The 25,923-nt window shown below is 42.8% G+C and overlaps 1 protein-coding gene across 1 annotated transcript in view; it reads right to left on the bottom strand.

Moving 5' to 3' along the window:
• The window catches only part of PPM1H (protein phosphatase, Mg2+/Mn2+ dependent, 1H), a 307,084-nt gene that overhangs the window by 147,125 nt on the left and 134,036 nt on the right, over nucleotides 1-25,923 (bottom strand). The window contains exons 3-4 of the mRNA XM_011972919.1: nucleotides 17,410-17,754; nucleotides 4,471-4,583 (exon numbers count right to left, since the gene is read on the bottom strand). Coding sequence (XP_011828309.1) covers nucleotides 4,471-4,583; nucleotides 17,410-17,754 — 458 coding nt within the window. The remainder of the gene's footprint in view (nucleotides 1-4,470; nucleotides 4,584-17,409; nucleotides 17,755-25,923) is intronic.

The raw sequence follows: 25,923 nt of genomic DNA, 5'->3' as shown, positions 1-25,923 counted from the left end.
TAAGTCTGGCAAGAGTAGAATTAAGAATTTAATGAATCTTAAACGCTTTTTAAAACTCTGAGTGACTTCACCCAGTCTCAGTTGCTAAACCTTTACACATTGTTTAAAATACGTGGTAATGGCTTCGATTCCTCGGTACCTTAGTTCTCTAGAGATGAAATGAAATTATCTCTAAAATGGAGTCAAAGCACCTTCTAAACTGAAGAATCAGTCAGAGCCCTAAGGAGCTGATGACTCAAACACAATGGGTGATAGTTTGCATATTGCTTTGCATGACATTTGCATGCTACTGGTTCATTTTTTGCCTGAAGTGAAAATCCACCCACCATCTGCTTCTTTCCTGGTCCCTTATGATCCCCTAGGTGTTGAGTTGGCTGCCTCTGCCCAGGAAAAATAAAGCAACTGGCATGCATCAAGCAGTTACTGCATGTGCCTCTGTGGCTGGTTAGCTTGGCAGAGTAGAAGGGCAAGTTCTATCAGGGCATGGAACAGACCACATGGATCAGGTACCCGCGTCACTGTGGACCATCCTACATGAATGGTCCTACATCCTCTGAGTGGCATGGTCATTGACTCAAAAACCCATAAAGCCACAAATAGCATCAGGCAACATTTCCTGAATACAACTCCTAAGTGTGCAGATGTCTGATGGTAAATCAGATGATACACAGCTTAGTTCCTGACCATTGGCAGCTTCCCAAATCAAACCAGGGCAAAGCTTCTCTTTTCTTGTGTGTGAATAATTATGGGGGCAGTGAACATATAACAAAGATTTTTTACTCTCAAAACTGTCAAGATTAAAAAAAAAAAAGGCACATGACAGCTAATATCTAGCAATAAAGAAGAAAATTTAGCACTTCATTAATCAGGACCCTGTTGCCAGAACCTTCTGCGGCTCTAAGCATTTGTTTTAAACTGAGCCCTGGAATTCCTGACTGCTCGTCAATCAGTGATAATGGACCTACATTTCTATAGATACGATCAAAGCTCACTTAGCTGTTGTTTCTTGGGAATAACTGAATATTTCTGTAAGCTCAAACACCTGTATTATTAGTATGGCAAACTAGACAATGATCCTATAAGATGATATCAGTATCTATTGTTTATAAAAGAGCTGCAAATGGCACGCTAGTAAGCATCCTATAAATGATCCTTCAGATGGCGCATAAAAATACCAACTCACATTGTTCTCAGGTTTCCTGAAGTATGACCCAGATGTGAAAAGCACACCAAATAATCAACTACAAAACCCCAAATTTATATCTGGATACTGGGGCTAGAATACTGTAAGCATAATTAAGTTTATTAGGTTTTAGAGGTAGTATTTTATCATTAAGCTTATTAGGTTTTAGAGATACTGCTTTTTTGATTTTGTGTGTGTGTGTGTGTTATGGCTTTATTAAGTATAAAAGTATCTGTTAGGCTTTTCAAATGATTGGATATAACATGTAAAACATCATACTTTTTTTTTTTGGAGACAGAGTCTCACTGTGTCGCCCAGGCTGGAGTGCAGTGGCACAATCTTGGCTCACTGCAACCTCTGCCTCCCATGTTCAAGTGATTCTCCTGCCTCAGCCTCCCGGGTAGCTGGGACTACAGGTGCGCACCGCCACACCCGGCTCATTTTTTTTGTATTTTTAGTGGTGATGGGGTTTTACCATATTGTCCAGGATGGTCTCAATCTCCTGACGTCGTGATCTGCCCGCCTTGGCCTCCCAAAGTGCTGGGATTATAGGTGTGAGCCACCTTGCCCGGCCAAAACATCATATTTTTATGAATACTTAGAAACACCAAGAACTTCAGTTATATTAACATTTCCAAAACAAATTCTAAGAAATATAAAATAGCCAAAAGATAAACCTTTACAACTTTACTTTCTAAAAGTGCCACTCCTCGTGGGATAATTTTTAGAGATTGTCTAGTTCAATGCCACTGCCTTTATAGATGAAATCGAAGTCTGGTCTGGAAATGGGCACCTAAGTACAACAGAAGGCAAGAACCCAGAAGATGAACACTTGGGACTGGCAGGTCCCTGGACAGAGGACTGGAGCTTCTGAGATACAGGCTTAGAAGCCCCGGCTAGGTAGTTGGCTCTGTTAAGGAGCCTAGAACTTTGAAGGAAACTATGTTTAAAAATGAGAAAAAGGCATTGGGGAGGAGTTGAGTCTTGAAGAATAGTCGAACATAAAGGTATTCCAGCCAGGAAGTTGAGGTAACTTCTGACTCAGGTCATCTGGTGAAAGGCGCTTCCCTGGGAGGTAGGGGTGGGCCTGTTTCCAGGAGCAAGGCACTCAGTCACTTCCTTAGTCCCCAAGTGAGCCAGGAAGCAAACTCATTTTAAAGGACAGGAAACCAGACATAAACGCAAAAGGTGAACATGAGTGCAACAGCTGAATCATCCACTTGGTCTTACTCAATTGGAGCAGACAAAGAGGAATTGCCTCCTTTGCTGCTCTCCTCTGTCTCCCAACCAGCTCAAGATCAGGAACTGAACAAGAGGCCAGGGGCTGGCCCCTCAGTGTGTTTTAAAAGCCCCTGAAGACCGAAGATTCCTGTCTTTGAAGCTGCTCAAACGCTGGGGTGGGAGAGGAGTAGCAGATGTGCTGGTTCTTTTCCATCTGTCCCCATCCTGGAGGTACTGTCCTGGCCTATGTCTGTGTTCTGGCAGGCTGACCTCCCTGGGCCATTCGTCAGCTGGCTTCCTGCTGGCGTCAGCTGATGGGAAGATCGGGCAAGAGATGGGAGGGCGGGCAGAGAGAAGTCAGCGTCTCTCCTCCCATTTCTTCCAATAGCTCCTGCCCAGTGGTCCCTCATTAGCGACTCCCACTATCCTTGGCTCTGCTACAGTGTTTCCTTCCCTGGTTCCTCAGGGTGGTCAACTCCTTCCTGGGGACCTCAACACTCCTGGCTGGTTCTCTCTACCTCCTTCATTCGCAGTTGACCCATCTGAGTTGGAGTCTGTCTCCTGTCAGAACCCTGACCTGACACAGGGGAACAGCAGCCACAGGGTAAGCATAGCATTTTACACATACTTCCATTTACTGGGCAGAATTTTACAAGGAAACGTAAATATATATGTTTTTACAACATGTATTACACATTTCTCCACCTCTTTCATGTTAGAACATGTAATTACATTTCATGTAATACATGTTAGAATATTTGTTGTAAAACATATATATATATGTTTATATCACCACATATATACTTTTGAAATCAACAGACCTTCACAAACACCAATGTTCAAGCCTCCAACACCGCTGCCAGGTCAGTTCGCCCCTTGTTGTCCAGGATCTTTCCTGGGAAAGGATGCTTTACTAGGAGGAATGGAGGCTGCCTCAGCCTAAGTTTGCTTTGTAAATGGAAGTAAAATTAAGGTGAATTTCTTGATTGCCTCAAGGGAGTTGGTGTTCTGGGCTGCAGAGGCAATAGCAACTTAAGCTGGAGACAGGGAAGGGGAAGGGGAAGGGGTGGGATCAGACCTCAAAAAGGGTGGAGCAAGCAGGAGAGCCCACAAAAGCCATGTGACCTAGAGGAAGGGGAAAGAAGAATGAGAGTCCTCACAGCCCTTCAGCGGGGGGAAAAGTCCTGTACTTTTACTACTTTCAGAATAAAGAGTCAGTTCTTTGGTAGAGGTCCCACTCTCAGGCCAGCATATTTTGTTATGAAAGCGGTGGAGAAGTGTGTAATACATGTTAGAATATTTGTTGTAAAATCTGTAATTTAAAAATTCCCCACACCAAAAGTGAAGAAGCTTCAGTTATTGAAAAGAAAATCACAACTGCCAGGTGTGGTGGTGCAACCTGTAATCCCAGCTACTCAGGCTGCTGAGGTGGGAGGATTGTTTGAGCCCAGGAATTTGAGTCTAGCTTGGGCAACATAGTGAGACCCTGTGTCTAATTTTTAAAAAATAAATGAAATAAAAACATAAATGTATCTCATTCCCTGGCAATGCTGGATAAAGGAAGGGTTAACAACGATCTCTTGGCCAAAATTTCCTTTAGTTGAACCCGGACATGAGGTGACTGCAGTTTCTATAGGAATGTGCATAAAAGGAGAAGCTTCTGGGAGAGAACAGTGCAAAGTCACTAAGTAAAAATGGAGTCAACTGGGGAGTCATCCCAGGCTCCCTTCCAAACACCCAAGGCACTCGAATCCCTTTCCTTCCTCCTCATCAGTCTCACATCATATGCTCCTGCTAAGTTTTCATTGAGAAGCAGGTTCTGAAGTCAAAAAAAGTTTGAATACTACTGGTTTAGATTTATCACAGACAGGTACATGAACTGCTATATGCATAAGTAAGAGACTGCCTTTACCTTGTAATATCAACCTGATTGCTCTTAAATGCATTTTCATTCTGATGTAGAAGGCCTGTCTTTAATTATTTCTAATCATTTAATTTTTTGAGACAAAATAAAAACATCAGAAGGCATTAGAAATTAGCAAGAATCAGACAGCTCATTTGCTTACCTGCTATCCCCAGCATTTGCAACATACAGCTTCCCCAAAAGACAAATCACAATGAGGGCCGTGCAGCCACCAGATATATTATATGAACTCCTCTCTCGTTCTATCTGTAGGTCCTGGAGAATAAAACAGAGTTAGTGTTGGATCGTGTAGGATGTATAGCAAAAGCTTTCTCACCTTCACTCTCTTTACAGTCATCAGACTCTGAATGTGCTTCAAGAAGGGACTAGAAAAATCTTTAGTGCTTGCTTTCCTACCACCTAATGAGCATTTCTGGAGAGGACACTGGCATAAAACTGCCACATATTAGACCATCTGTGAACCAGAGACAGGAAACAATAGACAGCAAACAGAAACAATCAGACAAAAATGCAAATGAAATGTAAGTTGTATTCAGTAAATATCACAGCTTATGGAAAATTTAGTCTTTGTGGATTGCATGAGCTGCCATGTGAAACATACACCAGAGAGGCTGAGAATGCCAAGTACTTGGACCTGATCAATGTTTTGTTTTGTTTGTTTTTCTGAAGACAGGGTCTGGCTCTGTCACCCAGGCTGGAGTGCAGTGGCCTGATCTCAGCTCACTGCAACCTCTGCTTCCCAGGCTCAAGTGATCCTCCCACCTCAGCCTTCTGAGTACCTGGGACCACAGGTGTGCGCCACTACGCCCGGATAATTTTTGTATTTTTTGTAGAGATGGGGTCCTCCCACATTGTCCAGGCTGGTCTTGAACTCCTGTGCTCAAGCAATCTGCCTGCCTCGGCCTCCCAAAGTGCTGGGATTATAGGCACGAGCCACTGCGCCCAGCCTTGCCTTTTTAAAGAGAAGGTTTGCTCTCTTTAAGAGAAGGTTTACTTTCTTTAAGAGAAGGTTTACTCCCAGGCTGGAGTGCAGTGGTATGATCATAGCTCACTGCAGCCTTGACCTCCTGGGCTCAAGCCTCCTGCCTTAGCCTCCTGGGTAGCTGAGACTACAGGTCTATGCAGCCACCACACCCAGCTAACTTTTCTATTTTTTGTGGGGACAAGGTCTCACTATGTTGCCCAGGCTGGTCTCAAACTCTTGGTTTCAAACAATCATGTCTCAGCCTTCCAAAGCGCTAGGCCGCCATACCCAGCCCAGACTTGATCAATGTTTTAAACTCCAAAATCTCGGATAAATAGTCTCTTTTACAGATAAATTACAGAAAGATGTCTTCTGTTCAACACAGGCAGGAGTCAACCCATGACTTATAGGGCAAAGACTTATAATGACTTATAAATGACTTAAAATGACTTAAATTATAAATGACTTATAATGACTCAAATGACTTAAAATGACTTATAGGGCTTCTGAACTCAGACCTGACTTTTCCCACAGCCACCAATTTACAGTGGTAACACGCTCATAATAATTAGAAACATTCATTGAGAACTTTCTCTACGTCAGGCAGTGTGCTGAGCACTTTATACTCAAACTCTCATATCGTCGTCACGACCGTCACTAGGAACCTCATTGTTTAGTTGCAGAGAAGTGGGGGTAGCCTGCCCATATTTACCTGGCTAGAGTCTAGATTCCAACCTGGCTCTCTTCCAAAGCTTGTGTTGTTACCTGCCACCTAATGAGGCCTCCCCAAGAAATTAATATTAAAAATAGACCAACACTGACATCATCAAGACAGATATCTGTGAAATTCTGTTAGCGATAGAAGCAAAGGTTCTGTTACCTCAGAAAAATCGGAGTTAGTAAGATACACTGAATGCCCGGCTAAAATAATGCCACATCTTCCAGTGGTAATCTACTACTTTTGTGCAGAGGGAAGGAAAATGAGGGCTGGCTAAAAATTACAAGAGGAAGAAATGGTGACGTTGATGGTGTTGTTGGCGGGTGTAGGGTCAGGCCACTATTGTAATCCTGAGAATCCCACAGAGTTAGAGCTCAGCTGCTTCAACTAGCCTCCTCATGGAAAAGGGGGAGAGAAGTCAAGACTCCAGCATTTACCAGCAACTGCTTTGCTCTAGGGGCCAGAGATGGTAACATAAAAAGGATAAATCACCAATGGGAAACTGGAAACAGAAGAGGTTGACCTTAGGCATATCATACTGGTTAAAGAGTAAGTGGAAGCCAGTCACAGTGGCTAATGCCTGTAATTCCAATACTGTGGGAGAGAGAGACAGGAGGATCACTTGAGGCCAGGAGTTCAAGACCAGCCTGGGCAACATAGTGATACCCCCATCTCTACAAAAAATAATTAGCTGGATGTGGTGGCACATGACTGTAGTCTTCGCTACTTGGAAGCTGAGGATAGAGGATCTCTTGAGCCCAGGAGTTTGAGGCTACAGTAAGCCATGGTCATGCCACTGCACTTCAACTGGGGTTACAGAGCAAGATCCTGTCTCAAAAACAAAAAAGCAACAACAAAAACCAGTAAATAGAGAAAAAACACAAAGCCAGGACTTGGGAGAGACCCACACACTGGGAGTGAGCTGGGTAAGAGGTTGGGGGAGGGGAGCTGAGGAGTCACAGGGAAGAGGTAGGAATACGTGTTGGGGGATATAGGGGCTTATAAACAACTGAGGAAACACTTCGATATGGGAGTGAACAGCAGCAGCAAAAGCTGCAGAAGCATCAAGCATGGGGCGAACTTCAAAGGACTATGTGGGATTTTTAACATTTACTTCAACTGTGTATCAATTAGCTTTCTTAAAGGACTGTCATGAGTCTAAATTAGCTGGCATGTGTGAGGGGCTTAGCAGGATATCTAGACCCTTCCCGCAGCCCAGAAGCTTCAACATTGAGAGCGGTGGCCTTTCTCGCTCACCTTAGGCCCTCAACACCCAGGTTAGGCCAGGTAAATGGTAGTTTAATAAATGTCTGTTCAATGGACAAATGAAGAAATAAATTTTAAATTTTTTATCTCCCTATCCCCTTACCTCTGCCTTATGGATTCCACAATTCACAAATGAAAAGCTTACAATGCTAACGCTCGCTGAGATAATAATTAAGCAGAAACCCATGCTTCAATTAAAATGCTCAATTGACAAAAGTGGTTGTCAGAACCTACACAAGAGTGGTAGGAGGCTGGAGGATGAAAAGGAGGGGCATGGGTGTCGGGTGGGAAGAATTAGTTCAAGGAAATACAAGAGAGGAGAAGGAAAACATCAAGATGCCTGTTTAACCTCCAAGAAAACCCATAAAAACAGAACCCCGAACCCTACTGACAAAGGAGTTTGTGGATGGAACTGCTATTTCTTTTTTTTTTTTTTTTTTGCATTTAAAGAACTCATATAAAGTTGATACTATGATAGATACATATTTTACTAAATTAATATATAAATTGATAAAGAGTCTACATCCAATATATCAAAAGGAACTACTCAGCTACCGAGATTATTTTTTCACTGTCAGAATCAATATTTGCTTGAATACCCAAAAGGCTGAAAGACAATATTTATTAAAAATTATCTGAACACGCCGGGCGTGGTGGCTTACGCCTGTAATCCCAGCACTTTGGGAAGCTGAGGCAGGTGGATCACCTGAGGTCAGGATTTTGAGACCAGCCTGACCAACATGACGAAACCCTGTCTCTGCTAAAAATACAAAAAGAAGTTAGCTGGGCTTGGTGGTGTGCGCCTATAGTCCAAGCTACTCGGGAGGCTGAGATAGGAGAATTGCTTGAACCCAGGAGCCGGAGGTTGCAGTGAGCCAAGATCGTGCCACCCCACTGCACTCTAGCCCGGGCAACAGAGCGAGACTCCATCTCAAAAAGTTATTTGAACACCTACTGCTTGTATATTGTATATGGACTAGAATGTGAATGGTGTTTGTTTGATAGACTTGATCAAACCACTAGTACGATCCAAAAGGTAGAATCGTTATGGTGCAAAAAGTCCACGTAACAGGGCCGTCCAAGGCAACAGATTCCTCTGGGACTCAGTTAAGCAAGTTCGGGCTACACCACAGGTAGGTGCATTATTTATCATGGTTTCTACCACAAGAAATTCTGCTTAGAAAATTATGTAATCCTTAAGAAAAAAAATCAAGGTAAAGAGCTCAACACTAAAACTTTTCTGCTTTAACTTTGGGGGAAACATTCCAGTTAGCTTACCCATTTAACCCCTCGCTATTATATTAATAGTGTGACTCAATATTTTTTTCTAATTGATTTCATTATTTCTTTCACCTTTTTCTACGTTCAGCTATACTCCCTCGGTAGCTCCCCCAAATAAGGGATGCTAAATTTGGCAGCACTTTCTCATAAAGAGTGAACTTAACTACTTTTTAATCCAAGAAACTTTGCTAACATGTGCATGCGTTTGCCACTTCCCTCCCCCACATTCGTGTGGGGACATAAGTGTGCATACATGCACATGTGCACACACACACTTTGATTACAAGTGTCCTCTCTGGGATCATGGTGGGAAGGATTTGAAAGACGTGTTTCCATAGACTTCATCTCCCCTGAAGGATTCACTGTGGTTAAAACACACTCTTCTATTTCTTCTAAAACCGTGTGCAACTAGAACATATTCTAAAAATAATTGCTTCCCTCCCCCTCCTCCCTAGAAGCCAAAATAGCACATTTATTTTTTCCCTACATACACCACCTACTCCTCTTTAAAAGATGTTTCACAAAATCTTAGTACTGAAAGGAACACTAAAGGACCATCTGGCTGGTTCTTTTACTATCAGAGCAAACATGATAAGTTAAGTCAATAAGGATACATTTACCATTGCATTAACTACATTTTTTCTTCAAATCCTCGCCTTTCAGATTAGATTACGTTTTTAATATTCTAGATAATAAATAAAAACATGGAACTACTTTTTTAAAAACCTCAAGTTTTTGGTATTTTTACAAAAATCAGTGAAATCATGGAAAAAAACCGCTTACTGCTTTGTACTAAGCAAAGACTGATTTAGAATATCTCCCCATTTTAGCTGTCAATGAACCCTGAGCCATGTGTCTAGAATAAACTGACTAGCAAAACACATGCATATACTGTCATTCAAGTATGGTCTAAAAGGATCACTTAAATGACTCATAAGATTCAATTAACAAGATAATTGATTTATCTGCTTAATCAATAGTCCTGAAGACCTTCCATGGCAACTTTCTAGGTAGCAGGACTGAGTTATCTTCTGTTGTGTCTGCTTAAATACTACATTTAAGCGAGGTTAATCTTTAAATCAAACAATAGATCCCGTTTTTAAGATGTGAGATTTTATTTTGCTCCTTGTTGCAAGGAGAAACGGGAGTCGAGAAAGCAAACAGAGGGACAGGGGTGGTGGCTCACGCCTGTAATCCCAGCACTTTGGGAGGCTGAGGCAAGCGGATCACCTGAGGTCGGGTGGTGGAGACCAGCCTGATCAACACGTAGAAACCCTGTCTCTACTGAAAATACAAAATTAGTCTGGTGTGGTGGCGCATGCTTGTAATCCCAGCTACTCGGGAGGCTGAGGCAGGAGAATCACTTGAACCCGGGAGGCAGAGGTTGTGGTGAGTCCAGATCGCGCCAAGCAGAGATCGCCCCATTGCACTCCAGCCTGGGCAACAAGAGAGAAACTCCGTTTCAAAAAAAGAAAAGAAAAAAAAAAAAAAAAGAAAGAAAAGCAAACAGAGATGTGTGTGCAATGAGACTAATTCAGCAGGAAAGAAGTGTAAGCGAAAAATATTGCCCGGGATGGTAATAATTTGATTTGAAAGTCCCATAGATGATGCAACTCCAAGGTCATTCTTTGTTTTCTACCAATTTCAAGTTGCAAAAGGAAAGCAATATCCGGTTGCAGAAAGGAGCAAGTGTTGGGTAGTTCCAATAGGACCTGGCAGCTCCCCCTAGCTGAGTTAAAACACGGCTCTGAGCACATTGCTAATAGTGTCAGTCACAAATAATCAGATTCTGCATGGTTTTAGTATCCAAATCTGATCCCGGTTTATTCTGAGAACAAGGCCATCTGCCAGGCAGGCAATGGGGAAGAAAAACCAGCACTCTACTGCCTACTATTTCCACCTGCTGGCTGCTGGTGGAATCACAGGCTCATTCCTTCCTAGAGGAACTTCCTGTTCTAACAAAAACAAAGAAAACAAAACCAACTTAAATAAAGACAGCTATGTGGGTTCCCAATTTACCATTAATACGCTAATTTTGGAAAACACTAATTTATTATAATTAATCTAGAAACACTAATTTATAGATTTCTAAACTATAACCTTTGCCCCCTTTTCGTCACAATGTCACCATGTATTTATACAGTTTTTACCAACAAAGCCTAGCTGCCTGGTATTTCCATTTACCCAGTGATAGAATTACATCTAGTAGTTCCATAAGTTAAAATATTGCCATTTTCTTCCCTTCTTAAGAACCGACTGTGACGGGGAATCTAGATCCACTCTTAAAAGGAGATAGAACTCTGAGATCCTCCCGGCTATGTCCAGAACTCAAATCCCATAGTTAACAGGTTAAAAGGGTAATCACTGCTAACTTGGTTCTGATCTCTGGGAGGGCAAAGGCTTCCTGTAAGTAACCCTGCAGTGGAATTGACTTCCTCCATGGGTCTGAAATGTTGAATATTCAATCATGTTTTTGGGAGGGTGGAGAAGTAGGGAGAAGGTTTGAAATCAGGACTTAGAAGACACTTGTCTTATTTATACCTATTGTCCTGGGCTAAGTGACAATATAAATCTAATAGGTGACAAAACGGAGCTAAGCCAGGCCTTGCTGGGAAGCAGAATTGAAGTCAGTCAGAAAATTCCTGAGATTTTGGTCCTTTAGGAAAAAGCCAAGGCTCACTTTTCATAGTGGACACAGGAGGGATTTGCTCCATAGCCTTCGCAGTATGAAGGAAGATCTGAGATACAATCGGGGGTCGTAGGGGCACACCTACCTCTGACAGCGTGTGCAGTAAGTATTAAAAACCAGTGGTCAGAGGTCACCTTCACCACAAGCCCCACGCCGTGCCAGGCAACCCGAGGACCAAAGATGAAAAGCGCTGCTCTCAAAGAAGCCTAGAGTATTTGATGAAACTGTTACCATCTATCCTCATTGGAAGCATTTTTTTCTTCTTCTGTTCATCTGTATTTTGTGACTAGTGCCTACTTTTTCCCCAGAAATAGGTACTATTTATTCTGACTTGAGTGTTTCTGAACATTTTTAACAGTGTTTCCCTTTGGGAAAGGTATCAACATTTCACTACCTCCTTTTGTTATTTAGAATATCAAAATAAATCAGATATTGCATATTTCTATATTCACATAACGTGGGACTACAAATGTCCCCAGATAAAAGATCCTGTGTTTTGTTTTTGAGACAGAGTTTCACTCTGTTGCCCAGGCTAGGGTGCAGTGGTGTGATCTCGGCTTACCACAACCTCTGTCTCCAGAGTTCAAATGATTCTCATGCCTCAGCCTCCCAAGTAGCTGGGATTACAGGCATGCACCACCACGCCTGGCTAAATTTTTTGTAATTTTATAGAGACAGGGTTTCGCCATGTTGGCTAAGCTGATCTCAAACTCCTGGCCTCAGGTGATCTGCCCACCTGGGCCTCCCAAAGTGCTGGGATTATAGACGTGAACCAAAGTGCCTGACCATAAGATCTTATCTTTTACTGCCTCAGTGGTGTCTAAAAGAATACTGATTTTAAGATGTAAGCTCAATAAATACTAGTGACTGAGAGGAACAGTTCTTAGTGGAAAAAACACAAACTGTTTTTCCTCTGTTCTTACCCCACAACAACCAATACAGAAGATTTCTGTGACCAAATGTGTGAGAATTTTCCTCCACATACCTAGCAAGCAATCAGTTCTGCAGAAGACACCAGCTGGGCGTCCTCCAATTCAATTCCACACTATTATGTACTTGAAGATAGCATCAGATTTCACAGGTTGAGGGCTCAGTCCTCAAACTGACCCCCACTTCTGATGCCAGTCGCAAGCCCCAGGTTGGTTTACCTGTGCTTCTGACCGACCAGCTATAAATCTGGGTTCCCAAAAGCCCTCTTCTCCTAGGGTTTGATTAATTTGCTAGAGTGGCTCACAGAAATCAGGAAAAAATTACGTACATTTGCTAGTTCATTCTAAAGGATATTACAAAGGATACAGATGAGGAGATGCATAGGGTGCGGAGCTTCCATGCCCTCGTGACCCTCCAGGAACCTCCACGTGTTCAGCTACCCAGAAGCTTGCTGAGCCCTATCCTCTCGGGTCTTTATGGAGACCTCATGACATAGGCACGGGTGATTAAATCATCAGCTGTTAGTGATCAACTCAACCTTCAGCCCTTCTCCCCTCCCATGAGGTTGAGGATACATGTGCGTGTGCGTGCGCACACACACACACACACCCAAGTTATTTGGGCCCATCTAAATTAGGCTATTCTTTCATTTTATTCACTGTAATACACCTGATATCTACATTATCCACGGCAGCTTACTGTGTGATTCTACTTAGTTGCGCAGCCCTCTAATCTTGCCTTGGTCTTTTTGATGTACAGACCCCATCCTGAATCTATCCAGAGGCTGCCAGCCACCAGTCATCTCATTAGGATACAAAAAGATACTTATCACTTTGAAGATTTCAAGGATTGTAGGAGCTGTATGTCAGGACATGGTGTTGAAGACAGAATATCATAATATCACAGCATTCCATTGAGGGAAAAGACAAACAGATGGTGACAGCAAGTAGGTAGACAGAAACAAAGAGAGAGTCCAAAGAATTCTGATTCCACATTGTTGAGCTATTATAAACAAAGCAAAAACTCCCAGTGAAGGAGAAGCTCTGTTTTTAAGGATATTGTGACACTTGGAATCTCCAGAGGGACAGCTGCATAGGTGTCATCAGTGAGGTAAATTAGAGACTTAGGTGCAAGGCTTGGGGAACTTTACTTTTAGGGATTAAAAATGGAAGAGAAGGCAAGAGAGCCACAAAGCCGAAATGCCCTATGACAAAACTCGCTTAATATTGAATTTCCTATTATATAAAATCAGAGTGGCACAAAACCTGCAATACCTAAAGAACATCTAGAAACAGGAAAATTAGACAGTGGGTGGCTATTGTGGTGAAAAAAAAAAAGTTTAGCATACACGGTGAGGCAATGACTCTCAAAAACCTACTATTGAGAGGGGGAGGAAAGAAAAAGGAGTTGGCAATGGCCTTCCAGCTATTATTTTGAAGCTGGTATAATTTCTGTGCTGTGGATTCTGAAGCTCACCTTAAGCAATTTAATAAGGATAAGGCATTGTTTCTATGAAACTGGAGTATAGTTTTTCTGAAATCTCTGATGAAGCAAAGCAAGACAAGAGCATCTGTGATTAAAAAGACTTATCATCCAAAGAGGGTCACATTTGAGAGTGAAAGGGGAGAGTATTAACAATTACCCTGAGACAGCAGGTACCCACTGGCCCAGTCCCCAGCAAAGCACAAGGTATGGCCACCCTTCCAGGTGCCATGAGGACCAAAGAATGGGTGAACTTCTCACATAATAAGGCCAACCAAGTAAGGTGCTGTAAACCAAAAAGTATCTGAGACAGGTCTCAATCCATTCAGTTTATTTGGCCAAGGGTAAGGACACGCCTGGAAGGAAAAAAAAAACACAGATCACAGAGACAGTCTGTGGTCTGTACCTTTCTCCAAAGATGAATTTGAGGGCTTCAGTATTTAAAGGGGAAAAGTGGGCCAGAGTGGAAAGAGGGAGGGTATGGTCATCCACATATTCCAAGAGAAAAGGAGCAGGTAGGGGATAGGCTGGGGCTCCAGAAATCAGTAAATCAACACGTTCCGTAAGATAAGGTGAACACAGAGTAGCTACCTGTGGAGATATTCAACAATTCATCTGTAGTATCTGCTTAGGAATAAAAGGAAACGCAGTTTCTTGCATGACTCAGCTTTCAGCTTAATTTTTTTTCCTAATAATTTCCAATTTCCATAGTGGATTGGAGGCCCAGTTTTTATTTTCCTTTCACAGTGCAAAGCCCCGGTAGGCATTAGGCAGGTTGGGGACGTAGATGGACCATCTGGGGAAAAAAAGTGTGAAGAGGAAGCTAGGGCATGGGGGTAAACCTGAGAGGAACACAAAGGGAAAAGACATGGCTTAAAGCTAAAAGTTCATGATATGGCACACCTGGGCCTGGGTCTCCACGGGGGCTCCACCCTTCCTCCTCATTCACCTGGCATTGCTACATTTAAGATCTATCTTCCACCACAGCAACATTGGCTTGCTCCCTTTGGCCCACCTGGGTTTTTTCTCAGGCTGGGTTTGTTACCCAGGTTGCCTGAGCCCAGGGCATTCATTCTCCCCACCCTGCCCTGCACATGTCTGCTCTACTTCTGCACCCCTGCACGCCGGCATCACCTCCCCAGAGAAACTTTCCCTTCATCTCTTCACCAGACTCCTGCGTCACCCTGTATTTCCCCTCTCAAGGCTCCTCCCATTTATATTTTACTTGTTTAACACCCATCTTTGCCTAACTGGCTCAATGTTCTTTTCCCAGTCAAGCCTGGCTTCTAGTTGGTTCTCAACAAATATTATTGACTGAATGAATTACACATGAAAATGAAGCAAACAATCTTTGTTTTTGCTGGGGACTAAGTTTCCAAGAAAAATGTGAGGTGATGAATTGGTTCATTAAAAGTAGAAATATTTTTAAAATGAGCCTCTTAAGTATTTTCCTGAATGAACCTTTCTTTGCCAGCACAGTTGTTAAGAGCAACCCTGAGCCATCAACGGGCAGCAACAGCCTGAGGCCCCTGTGGAGCCCTGAGTCAGTGTGACATTGGCCTCTAGTGGACCAAGTTGAGAATGCAGCAGCTCCAGGCAAAAGATGTCCTCTGGCACTAGTCACAAGGGAAGGAAATTAAAATCCCAACATTTCCTTTATTTTTCACTTCTACCGTGCAAACTGAATTTCCTCCCATTACCAGGAGAGCCCATTGTCAAATTTTTGCCTAAATAATTTAAAAAAATAAATTCAATGCTTGGCATTCTGAGTATTAGTGTCTAGAAACATTTATTGACATCAGAGCTTCTAGAGAGGCAGAAACTGAGATTTTACACCACGACTGAGTAGGAGTCAATTTTCCTACCTTAATTCCTTTTTTCCTAAATAATCTTTTTCAGCCTCCTGGTATTTTATTGGGATTGCAGAGTTGCAGGCTATCAGACAGTCTTGAGATGGAGTGCATTTTATTTTTAAATTTTTATTCTTTAAGAGATGGGGTTTTGCTGTGTTGCACAAGCTGGAATACAGTGGCCATTTACTGGCACAAAAAAGCACTGGAGTTATAACCTGCTGTGTATCTGACCTGGGCCGGGTCACCCCTCCTGAGGCATCCCGGTGGTGCTCTGCACCAAGGAGATCACCACATTGACACTGAACCCACATGACAGCTCAGAACTCCTGGGCTCAAACAATCCTCTGGCCTCAGCCTCCCAAGTAGCTGGAATGACAGGCAATGCACCACTACCACACCCAGCAAGGTGCATTTTAAACCACCTGCTAGTCAAAGGGTAAATGTTATCTCTGTAACAAGGAGAGAAAAAGCTGAGACCAAAGAAGGGATACATTTAAATAAAAAGAGGATGGAAATTTGAGGGGTGAATATATGAACTATTTTTGCCTTACAAACAAATCAGATGACAATACGTATTGTCATTATTTATGTCATTATTTATACGTATTGTCCAAGAAGCACACTACCTGATGCCGTGAGATCCTGGAACATGCACCGTGTGCCTACTCGGTTCTGGCGAGATGCTTCTTGCCACTTTCACTTCATTTAACAGCTTCTCATCACTTTGTAATCTCCAGGTTTTAAGGCTATGACCGCCCACTTGCCTAACTCAAGCCCTTATAAATATCCTTAAATATCTTATTCTTTATCTGTATGCAGGTTGCCCAGCAAGAAAGAAAATCTTCAAAACCAAAATAATTGGCTCAGGATAAAGTAAGCTCAGAAAGGGAAAGAGCTGGCATAGAACAAAGCACAGGCGGCTTCTATGTGCACTCCTGCCAGGCAGAGGGGCAGCAAGGGACAGTGAGAGCTGTGGCACTCTCCCGAGGACATGCTCAGGAGTGAGGCCAACAGGAAAGGATGATAAACTCCCGATCAGACCCATTCCGATGGAAACGAACAGACAAATCCACATGCCTGGGTAAAACTAAGACTTCTTGGATATTGGCCCCTGGCTCTGTTCTCCTCCAGCACTTTGCCTGCAGTGTGAACCACATTCCCAGTTGTGGTAAAACAGCCATTCTTAGATCACATCTATATAGGATGGGGACATTTGAGCACTTTCCTAAACCCTGTTTCCCCCAACACTGGACTTTATACACATCCGTAAAACAGATGGTGATCATGCTCACATCCAAGTGCAATCCTACCAGCTGGCATCAATATGAATATAGGAAATAAAAGCGATAAGGCCTGTATTTAATAAGCCTATGACCTCATGCACTGTCTCTTTCATCTTCTTTTACTTTTTTTTTTGAGACGCAGTCTCGCTCTGTTGCTGAGGCTGCAGCGCAATGGTGCAATCTCGGCTCACTGCAACCTCTGTCTCCCGGGATCAAACAATTCTCCCGCCTCAGCCTCCCGAGTAGCTGGGATTACAGGCAACCGCCATTATGCCCTGCTAATTTTTGTATTTTTGTAGAGATGGGGTTTCACCATGTTGGCCAGGCTGGTCTTGAACTCCTGACCTCCCACCTCGGCTTCCCAAAATGCTGGGATTTCAAGCGTGAGCCACTGCACCCAGCCTTCTACATTTTTGCCAGCAACTGGTGCCAGGAACTCTGTCTGCTGCCAATTTCTATTGGGAATGGAAGCCCCATTATCACAGGTGGCCATCTGGGTGGAGCCGGGCAGCAAAACCGTACGCTTTCTGGGAGCCCTCCAGGAAGGACGGACAGACCTGGCGCAGGCGCCCGACTGGCCCTGCTACCCCAGGAATACCTCCCAGGAATACCTACCATTTCCTTGAATGCACTTTCAAGCGCCCCGATGACCAGGCACTCGTGGGGAATCTTCTTCTCGGTAAAGAAGCGCGTGGGGGGCGTGCTGGGGGAGCCCGGAGCCCCCACCCCTCCACGCAGGGAGGCTGCCCGGGTCAGAGTCCGGCTGTTGGCAGGCGTGTTCTCAGGCTCCTCCCCTAGGCAGGTGGGGGGCAGGACGGCGGAGTTCTTCAGGATGTCCACGATGTCCTGCAGCTGCTCCGTGACGTGGTGCTGCAGCAGGCGCGACGCCACCACCGCTGCCCCGGAACCCGCGTGCCCGTCAAACAGCGACCAATAGTGGCAGGAAACACCCTCAGATTCCTGTGAGAGAGGACGACAAGGAGGAGTGAGAACGGCTGTGGCCTTTGCCCCAGGATCATACAGGTTGTGCAACACCTGTGGGACTGAGCGTCCACTTGGTTGCCTGTCTGTCGTCTGCAAACAATGCAGTCAAAACATAGCAACCAAAACAAAACCAAACGCTCAGGGAAGGGTCCCCAGATGAGTCACTATTGTTACCAGCACCAGAAGGATGAAGTGGTCCCTGCCTCCCCACCTAGCAAGCGAGCCCAAATGATCACATACTAAGCTACTACTTGGAGGGTGAGATCTACTTTAATTTGAGGTGTAAATGTTTGCGTAAAACTCTCCTACAAACAGACAAGTCTGTATGAGTCCAGCTTGAACATCTAACTCCTTACCTCCCGTCTTTTTTTTTTTTTTTTTTTTTGAGATTGTCTCACTCTGTCGCCCAGGTTGGAGTTCAGTGGCACGATCTAGACTCACTGCAAACTCCACCCAGGTTCAAGCAATTCTCATGCCTCAGTCTCTGGAGTAGCTGGGACTACAGGCGCGTGCCACCACACCAAGCTAATTTTTCTTTTTTGTATTTTTAGTAGAGATGAGGTTTCACCATGTTGGCCAGGCTGGTCTCAAACTCCTGGCCTCAAGTGATCTGCCCACCTTGGCTTCCTAAAGTGCTGAGATTATCCCAAAGCGCTGGGATTATAGGCGTGAGCCACCGTGCCTGGAACCTCCTATTTCATTCCCAGAGTAGGTTTGGTCTGGGGCATTGGAAAAAGGCCATTTCTCAGGTTTTACAATGGGAAATAAGTAGACCCATTTTCCCCTTTCAGAGCCCTTAAATGCTGGGATAATTGTTCCATCTTTCTTGGTCTACATCCTGAATTTTTAGAACATGTTTTCACCCTAGACACCTAGTCTAGTCCAGGCCTCACAAGATGCAGCCAATTCAAGTCTCCTCTTTATACTTTCCACCTCCCTTAGTTCTCCAGCTGATGTGGAGAACTAGTCTCCAGCTGATGTGGACTCTCAGTCTCTCCATTCCCTCTTCCTGACTTATGGCTACATGCAACCTGTAGTTCCCTCACCTACGTTAGGTTTAGTGGCTGCCGGTGGATTTCTAGACTATGTCAAGATGAGCACTTTTGAACCCATGTTTGAATTACATATGCATTAGATCTTAGAGAAAAGGAGCTCAATTATGATATAGCTGATAGAATAGAGAGCTCAGAAATAAACCCACACATATGTTGTCAACTAATCTTTGACAAGGGTACCAAGAATACACATTAGGGAAAGAAGGGTCTCTTCAATAAATGGTATTAGGAAAAGTGAATATCCCCATGCAAAAGAATGAAATTGGGCCCTCTTCTTACATCATATACAGAAACCAACTCAAAATAGCCTAAAGTCTTAGATGTAAGACCGGAAATCATAAAACTCCTAGAAAAAAACATGGGGGAAAAAAACTCCTTGATATTGATCTTGGCAATGATTATTTAGATATGATACCCAAAGCACAGGCAACAAAGCAAAAACAAACAAGTGGGACTACTAAAATGTTTCTGCACAGCAAAGGAAGCAATCAACAAAACCAAAAGATAGGTAGCCTATGGCATGAGAAGACACACTTGCAAAGCATGTGTGTGATAAGGGGTTAATTTTCAAAATATACAAGAAAGTCCTACAATTCTATTGCAAGCAAACAAAACAAGCAAGCCAATGAAAAAATGGGCAAAGGGCTTGAAGAGACATTTCATCAAAGATGACAAATGGCCAGCAGGCTTGTGAAAAGATGCTCACCATCGATACCTTTCATAAAACTCAGTGAACTGAACTTAAGGACCTTCCCCAACCAGATAAGGGGCATCTAACAAAAATCTATAGCTCATATCATATTTCATGGTGAAATACTGAATGCTTTCCCATAACACTGGGCAAAATTAAAAAAAAAATGTATGCTCTCACTACTTCTATTCAACATCATACTGGAGAGTTCTAGATAGTCAAGAAAAAAGAAAAGGCCTAAAGATTGTATAAGAAAATAGCTGGGCGCAGTGGCTCATGCCTGTAATCCCAGATACTCAGAAAGCTGAAATGGGAGAATCCCTTGAATCCAGGAGGAGGAGGTTGCAAGAGGCCAAGATCTTGCCACTATATTCCAGCCTAGGGCGACAGAGTGACCCTGTCTCAAAAAAAAAAAAAAGAAAAAGAAAAAGAAAAAGAAAAAAGGTTGTTTAAGAAAATAAAGTTGCATTTATCCTGGCTTTGAGCAATTTGAGCATGATATACCTTAATGTCATTTTCTTCATGTTTCATGTGCTTGGAATTTGTCTTTCTAGATCTGTGGACTTACAGTTATTTCATATCATTTAGAAAAATTTCACCCATTATTTCTTAAAAAAATTTTGTTTGGTATCCTTCTCTCTTTTCTCCTTGGAAGAATCTAATCACACCTGTAGTAGTCCCTAGAGGCTGTCCCATAGCTCATTAAGGATGCTTTCATTTTGTCAATGGTTCATTTTGGTTAATTTCTACTGCAATGTATTAAACTCACTGTTTTCTTAATCTTTTTCTTTTTTATTAAAAAATGGACAAAGGATCTGAATAGACATTTCTCAAATTAAGACATGCAAGTGGCTAACAGGTATATGAAAAAGTGCTCAAAATCAATAATCATCAGGAAAATGCAAATCAAAACCACAATGAGATAGCACCTCACACCTGTTAGAATCGCTATTATAAAAAAAAAAAAAACAAAAAACGACACAAGTGTTAGGATGTGGAGAAAAAGGAACCTTCTGTTCTGTCAGTGGGAATGTAAATGAGTACAGCCATTACAGAAAACAGTATGGAGGTTCCTCAAAACATTAAAAATAGAACCATCATATGAAGCAATTTTACTGCTGGTTATATAACAAAAGGAAATGAAATTAGTATCTATAGCCCAATGTTCATTGCAGCATTATTCACAACAGTCAAGACACTGAAACAACCTTAGCATCCATCAATGAATGGTAAAGAAAATGTGGTGTATACTACTTACTTACAATAAGATATTATTCAGCCACAAAAAGAAGGAAATTCTGCCATTTGCAACAACATGAATGAACCTGGAGGGCATTATGCTAAGTGAAATAAGACAGACGCAGAAAGACAAATACCGCTTGATCTCATATGTGGAATCTCAAAAAGGAGTCAAACTCGTAGAAGCAGAGAGTAGAATGGTGGTTGCCACGCGCTGGGGTTGAGGAAAATGGGGAGATAATGGTCAAAGGGTACAAAGTTTCAGTTATAAAATGAGTAAGTTCTGTGGATCTAATGTACAGTATAGTGACTATAATTAGTAACACTGTACTGTATATTGAAATTACCTAAGAGAGTAGATTTTAAGTGTCCTCACCACAAACACACAAAAACTGGTAACTATGTAAGGGAATGGATGTATTAACTTGATTGTGGCAGTCATTTCACAATGTACCCATATATCAGATCATGTACACCTAAATACATGATTTCTGTCAATCACACTGCAATAAAACTGGGAAAAATAAAACATTACATTTGAAAAAATGTAACTAGAGGGGTAGGATATAAAACACTAAGAAAAATAAATATTTGGGATCTCTATTTTCAGAAAATTGATGGACAAAGAGATAAAGTATGCATATAACATCTACTTCTGACTAGTTGGCTTGTCTACCCTACAGCAATAAATACTGAAGGCTTTTTTTTTTTTAACTGAAGCCATTAAATAAAATTCTTAGTATAATGCCAGTAGATACTGAGTAGGTATGGTGACATGAGCCATTACTCTGTGCTCTTTAAAACTTGATTTCCATTCAATTCTGTGCTAGGTGCTAAGAAATAAAATAGTTGATTTTTCATTCAACCAATATGTGATTTGAGCACTTTCTATGCAACAGGCTCTAGAGTAGGCAGTAGAGATAAAAGATTGGCTGAAAGAGATATCAGACATGGCTTGACCTTACTAGTCCAATGGGGAAGATAAACACTGATTGATATGGTTTGGATTTGTGTCCCCTGCCAAACCTCAGGTTGAATTGTGATCCCCAGTGTTGGAGGAGGGCCCTGGTGGGAGGTGACTGTATCATGGGGGTGGATTTCCCCTTGTTGTTCGTGCCACAGTGAGTGAATTCTCACGAGATCTGGTTGTTTAAAAGTGTGTAGCACCTCCCCCTTCACTATCTTCCTTCTCTGGCCATGTAAGACGTGCCTGCTTCGCCTTCACCTTCCACCATGACTGAACATTTCCCTAAGGCCTCCGCAGTCATGCTTCCTGTACAGCCTGTGGACCAGTGAGCCAATTAAACCTCTTTTCTTTATAAATTACCCAGTTTCAGCTATTTCTTTAGAGAAGTGAGAGAACATACTAACACACTGATCAAATAATCACACATATAAACATAAGATCACAAATCTGATCAAAGAGAGGACAAGGAGAAATTCTTAGTACTATAAGGCCAGCCTACAGAGGGACAGAACACATTGGAGAAGGCTTCCTGAGGACATCAGGACTAAGCCAAGGATGCATGGAAGTTCATGAGATAAGGAGGGGAGGGGAGAGAATGCCAAGCAGAGCAACAGCAGGTGCAAGGCCCCTGCGGTAGAAGGGGCATAGACTAAACCATGGCCGTGTGGCTGAGCGGGAGAGTGAGGAGCAAGATGAGGGTGGAGAGAGAGGTAGCAGCTAGAACACTCATTTTTTATAGGACACGTGAAGGATCCTGGCTTAGCTTAAGTGTAACAACAGAAAAAAACCATTGACTGAAGTGAGAATGACAAAATCAATTTATGTTTTTAAACGATCACTCAAGCTATTCTGTGAGATTAGAAGGGAAGTAAGGGTGAAAGTGATGATGCTAAGGTAGGAGGTAAACGCTGCCCTAAAAAACATTCAGTCACATTCCAGCCATAAGAAACACATATGAACAATGAAAAGCACCATAAAACAGAGGTATAAACAGTAAGAGCTCTAACTCATAGGAAAGTGGAAAGAACAATGATTACGGATGAGAAGATTTGAATTCTAATCCCCTATTCAACACCAATCATCAGCTGAATGGAGGCAGGACAGGTGTTGGGCCACTAGCTGGTTGTCCCTTTTGCTTAACATTTCTATGCCATGGTTCGTTGTTGTTGTTTTTTAATCCCTTGAACTAGATAAAAACAAGTTCATAATGAGATTTTAAAATCTTCAATGTCCTCCTATGCTAGGAGGATGTAAAGTGAGGGACATACTATTCGGGGAAATACAACCACAGTGTGTGCTTAGAGTTCAGCTCAGCTGTTAAAAGTGTAAGAGACCCTAAGGTCAGAGAAACACATCCAGTTACAGGTCCAGAAAAACCTTCCCCATCATTTATTTAGTTTTTGAGACAGGATCTTGCTCTGTCACCCAGGCTGGAGTGCACTGGCACAACCATGACTTACTGAAGCCTCAACCTCCCAGGCTCAAGTGATCCTCCAGCATCCGCCTCTCAAGCAGCTGGGACTACAGGCATGCACCACCACATCCAGCTCATTTTTGTATTTTTCAGAGATGAGGTTTTGCTATGTTGCCCAGGCTAGTGAAGTCCTGGGCTCAAGCAGTCCTCCTGCCTTAGCCTCCAAAAGTGCTGGGATTACAGGTATGAGGCACTGTGTTTGGCCACCCATCCCATCATTTAATGAACCTTATATAGCAGGCAATACTCTAAATGCTTTACAAATACGAACTCATTTAATCCTTACTCCGGTCCTCTGTGAGAGGTGTGGTAATTATCTGCATTTTCTATTGTAGGAAAATGAGAGGCAGAGAATAGAACCACTCTAGGTCACCATCTATTAAGTTATGCAGCAGAGACCAGAGTTCATGCTTTCAGCCATCAACCTCTTTGCTAAGGTGACCACCCCTACCCTATCCCCAGAGGGAAAGCTTGCCTTAATTTGTACATAGTGCCAGAGTCCATTTTTCTACTCTACAACCTGAGTTGCAACCAGAGTGATTTTTCCTAAAATATACATTTGGTCATTTTCTTTTATGAGTCTAACAGCCTGCTCTATGGGCTGGCTCCTGTCCGTGAGCCTCTAGTTTGCAGTCTCTGATAATCTCTCCCCACATTCTAGACCTTACTCAATTCCCACCCACACCAAACTACCAAACTTGCAGCTCATCACAAACCACTAACCATCACCACCTCCTTTACATAACTTCCACCTGGCTTTCAGTACGCAGCTTAAATATCATCTCCTTCCAGAAGCTCCCACTGCACCCTGAGCACCATCTGGACAGTGACCTTGAGGGCTAGGGTGAGATTCCAGTCTGGCAAGGCAGACTGAGAAGCCTCTATTTACCACCTTGGGGGTACTAGTGAGATGTAATTCCTCTGTACCTAGTAGTGCTATGAAAGCTGCATGGCAAGAAAGAAGCACTAGAATTTAAAAGGCTCATGTAGGACTGCAAGACGTGTTTCAAAGAACAATATGAGGCCAGAGAGGGCTACATGTGTTTGAAACGTGATCAAAATATTACAGATAATAAAAATCTATTTTCAAAGGTGGAATGATCAAACAGGTTTTGCTGTACCCTTATTTTATTTTTTTTTCTGAGACAGAGTCTGTCACCCAGTCTGCAGTGCAGTGGTGTGATCTTGGCTCACTGCAACCTCTGCCTCCCAGGCCCAAGTGATTATCCCGCTTCAGCCTCTCAAGTAGCTGGTACTAAGGCATGTGCCACCATGCAAGGCTAATTTTTTACTTTTAGTAGAGACAGCGTTTCACCATGTTGGCCAAGCTGGTCTCAAACTCCTGGCTTCAGGTCATCCACCCACCTCAGCCTCCCAAAGTGCTGAGATCACAGGGGTGAGCTACCAGGCCCAGACTGTACACTTATTTTAAGAAGGATACGAGGATTCTCCCTTCTTTCCTACCTGGTTCTTCTCAAAATGATGCCATCAACTGCTGTAAGGTAAGCAAGATGGTTTGATGCATAAAGTCAGACCTGGGAACGTGAAGGAATGAATGTCTCCTCAGTGTCACATGAGCAGTGAGGGGCCTTCATCAAGGTTAGGAGTCTAAGCCAGAGATAAGGTAGCCTGGGCAATGCAACTATGAATCTAAGAGATTGGCCTGGGGAATCACAAATGGTATGAACATAATGCTTTTAAAGCATCTGAAACCTGCGATTTCACTGCAAATACACATGTATTGCTTCACTGCTTAGAATCTTTGGTTACTCCCTACTGCCCTTAAAATGCCATTTTTTTTCTCTTAGATGCTGACATGTCTTACAGACACTGAATGATCTAGTTACTATTCCCTCTTCAGCACATCTCTTGCTTCTTTGAGTGGTCCTGAACGTCTCTCATTTCCTCTCTTCTAACTCTCAGTGACCTCTGGAACTATGACCATCATGTTTTTCTTCTGCCTGAAACACTGATCCCTATCTCTCTGCTTGGAAAACTATCCTTCAGTTTTTGGTGGAAGTGTGACCTATTCCATCAAGCCTGCTTGGATCACCTCAGCCCCTGTGCATCCCATTTTCTGTACCAGTATGCATCAGCCCTGCTCACAGAGACTTCCGTGTGTCTCATTCACTCTGGTATTCCCAATGAGTGCCTCGTACAGAATAGATGTTCGCTACTTATTAAATATACTAAGAAAGAAAAGGAGAGAATGGTTTTTATTTTTTCAAAGCAATACAGTAGCTTGGCAAATAGAGATTTTATATAACACACTTCACATTGGTAAAACAAACAGAATATCATAACCCTAACCTACTCCAGGATTGGGGATGACTTGATCTTGCTTTATTTACCCAGGACTATGTCCTCTCAGCTCCCTGAGGCCAAGTGTGCCAAGCAAATAAGGAACCTGCATCTAGGACCCTGGGAATCTGAGAGGGGCTCCAAGGAAAGCAAAGAGACATTGCCATCTCTGGCTGTACTTGATTGCTGAGCCTCATGGTCCTGCATAACCAATATGAAACTCACTCTCCCTCTCTCTCTCAATCCAATCTCTTCTGAGCTAGGGCACATCCATCCCTCATACTGTTGGCGAGGGAGGAACATCTCCTCAGTTTGGTATTCACTCTGAGTATAAGATTTTGTGTTTATATGGTAAATAAACAAGTTTTAAGCATTTACATTATTTAACAGTCCAAGGACAATTTTAGTTATTTAAAAT

This window comes from Mandrillus leucophaeus, unplaced genomic scaffold, assembly GCF_000951045.1.
Source record: "Mandrillus leucophaeus isolate KB7577 unplaced genomic scaffold, Mleu.le_1.0 Scaffold132, whole genome shotgun sequence".
NCBI lineage: Eukaryota > Metazoa > Chordata > Mammalia > Primates > Cercopithecidae > Mandrillus > Mandrillus leucophaeus.
The sequence above is the reverse complement of the archived record's forward strand: the minus strand, read 5'-3'. Positions and strand labels throughout refer to the sequence as shown.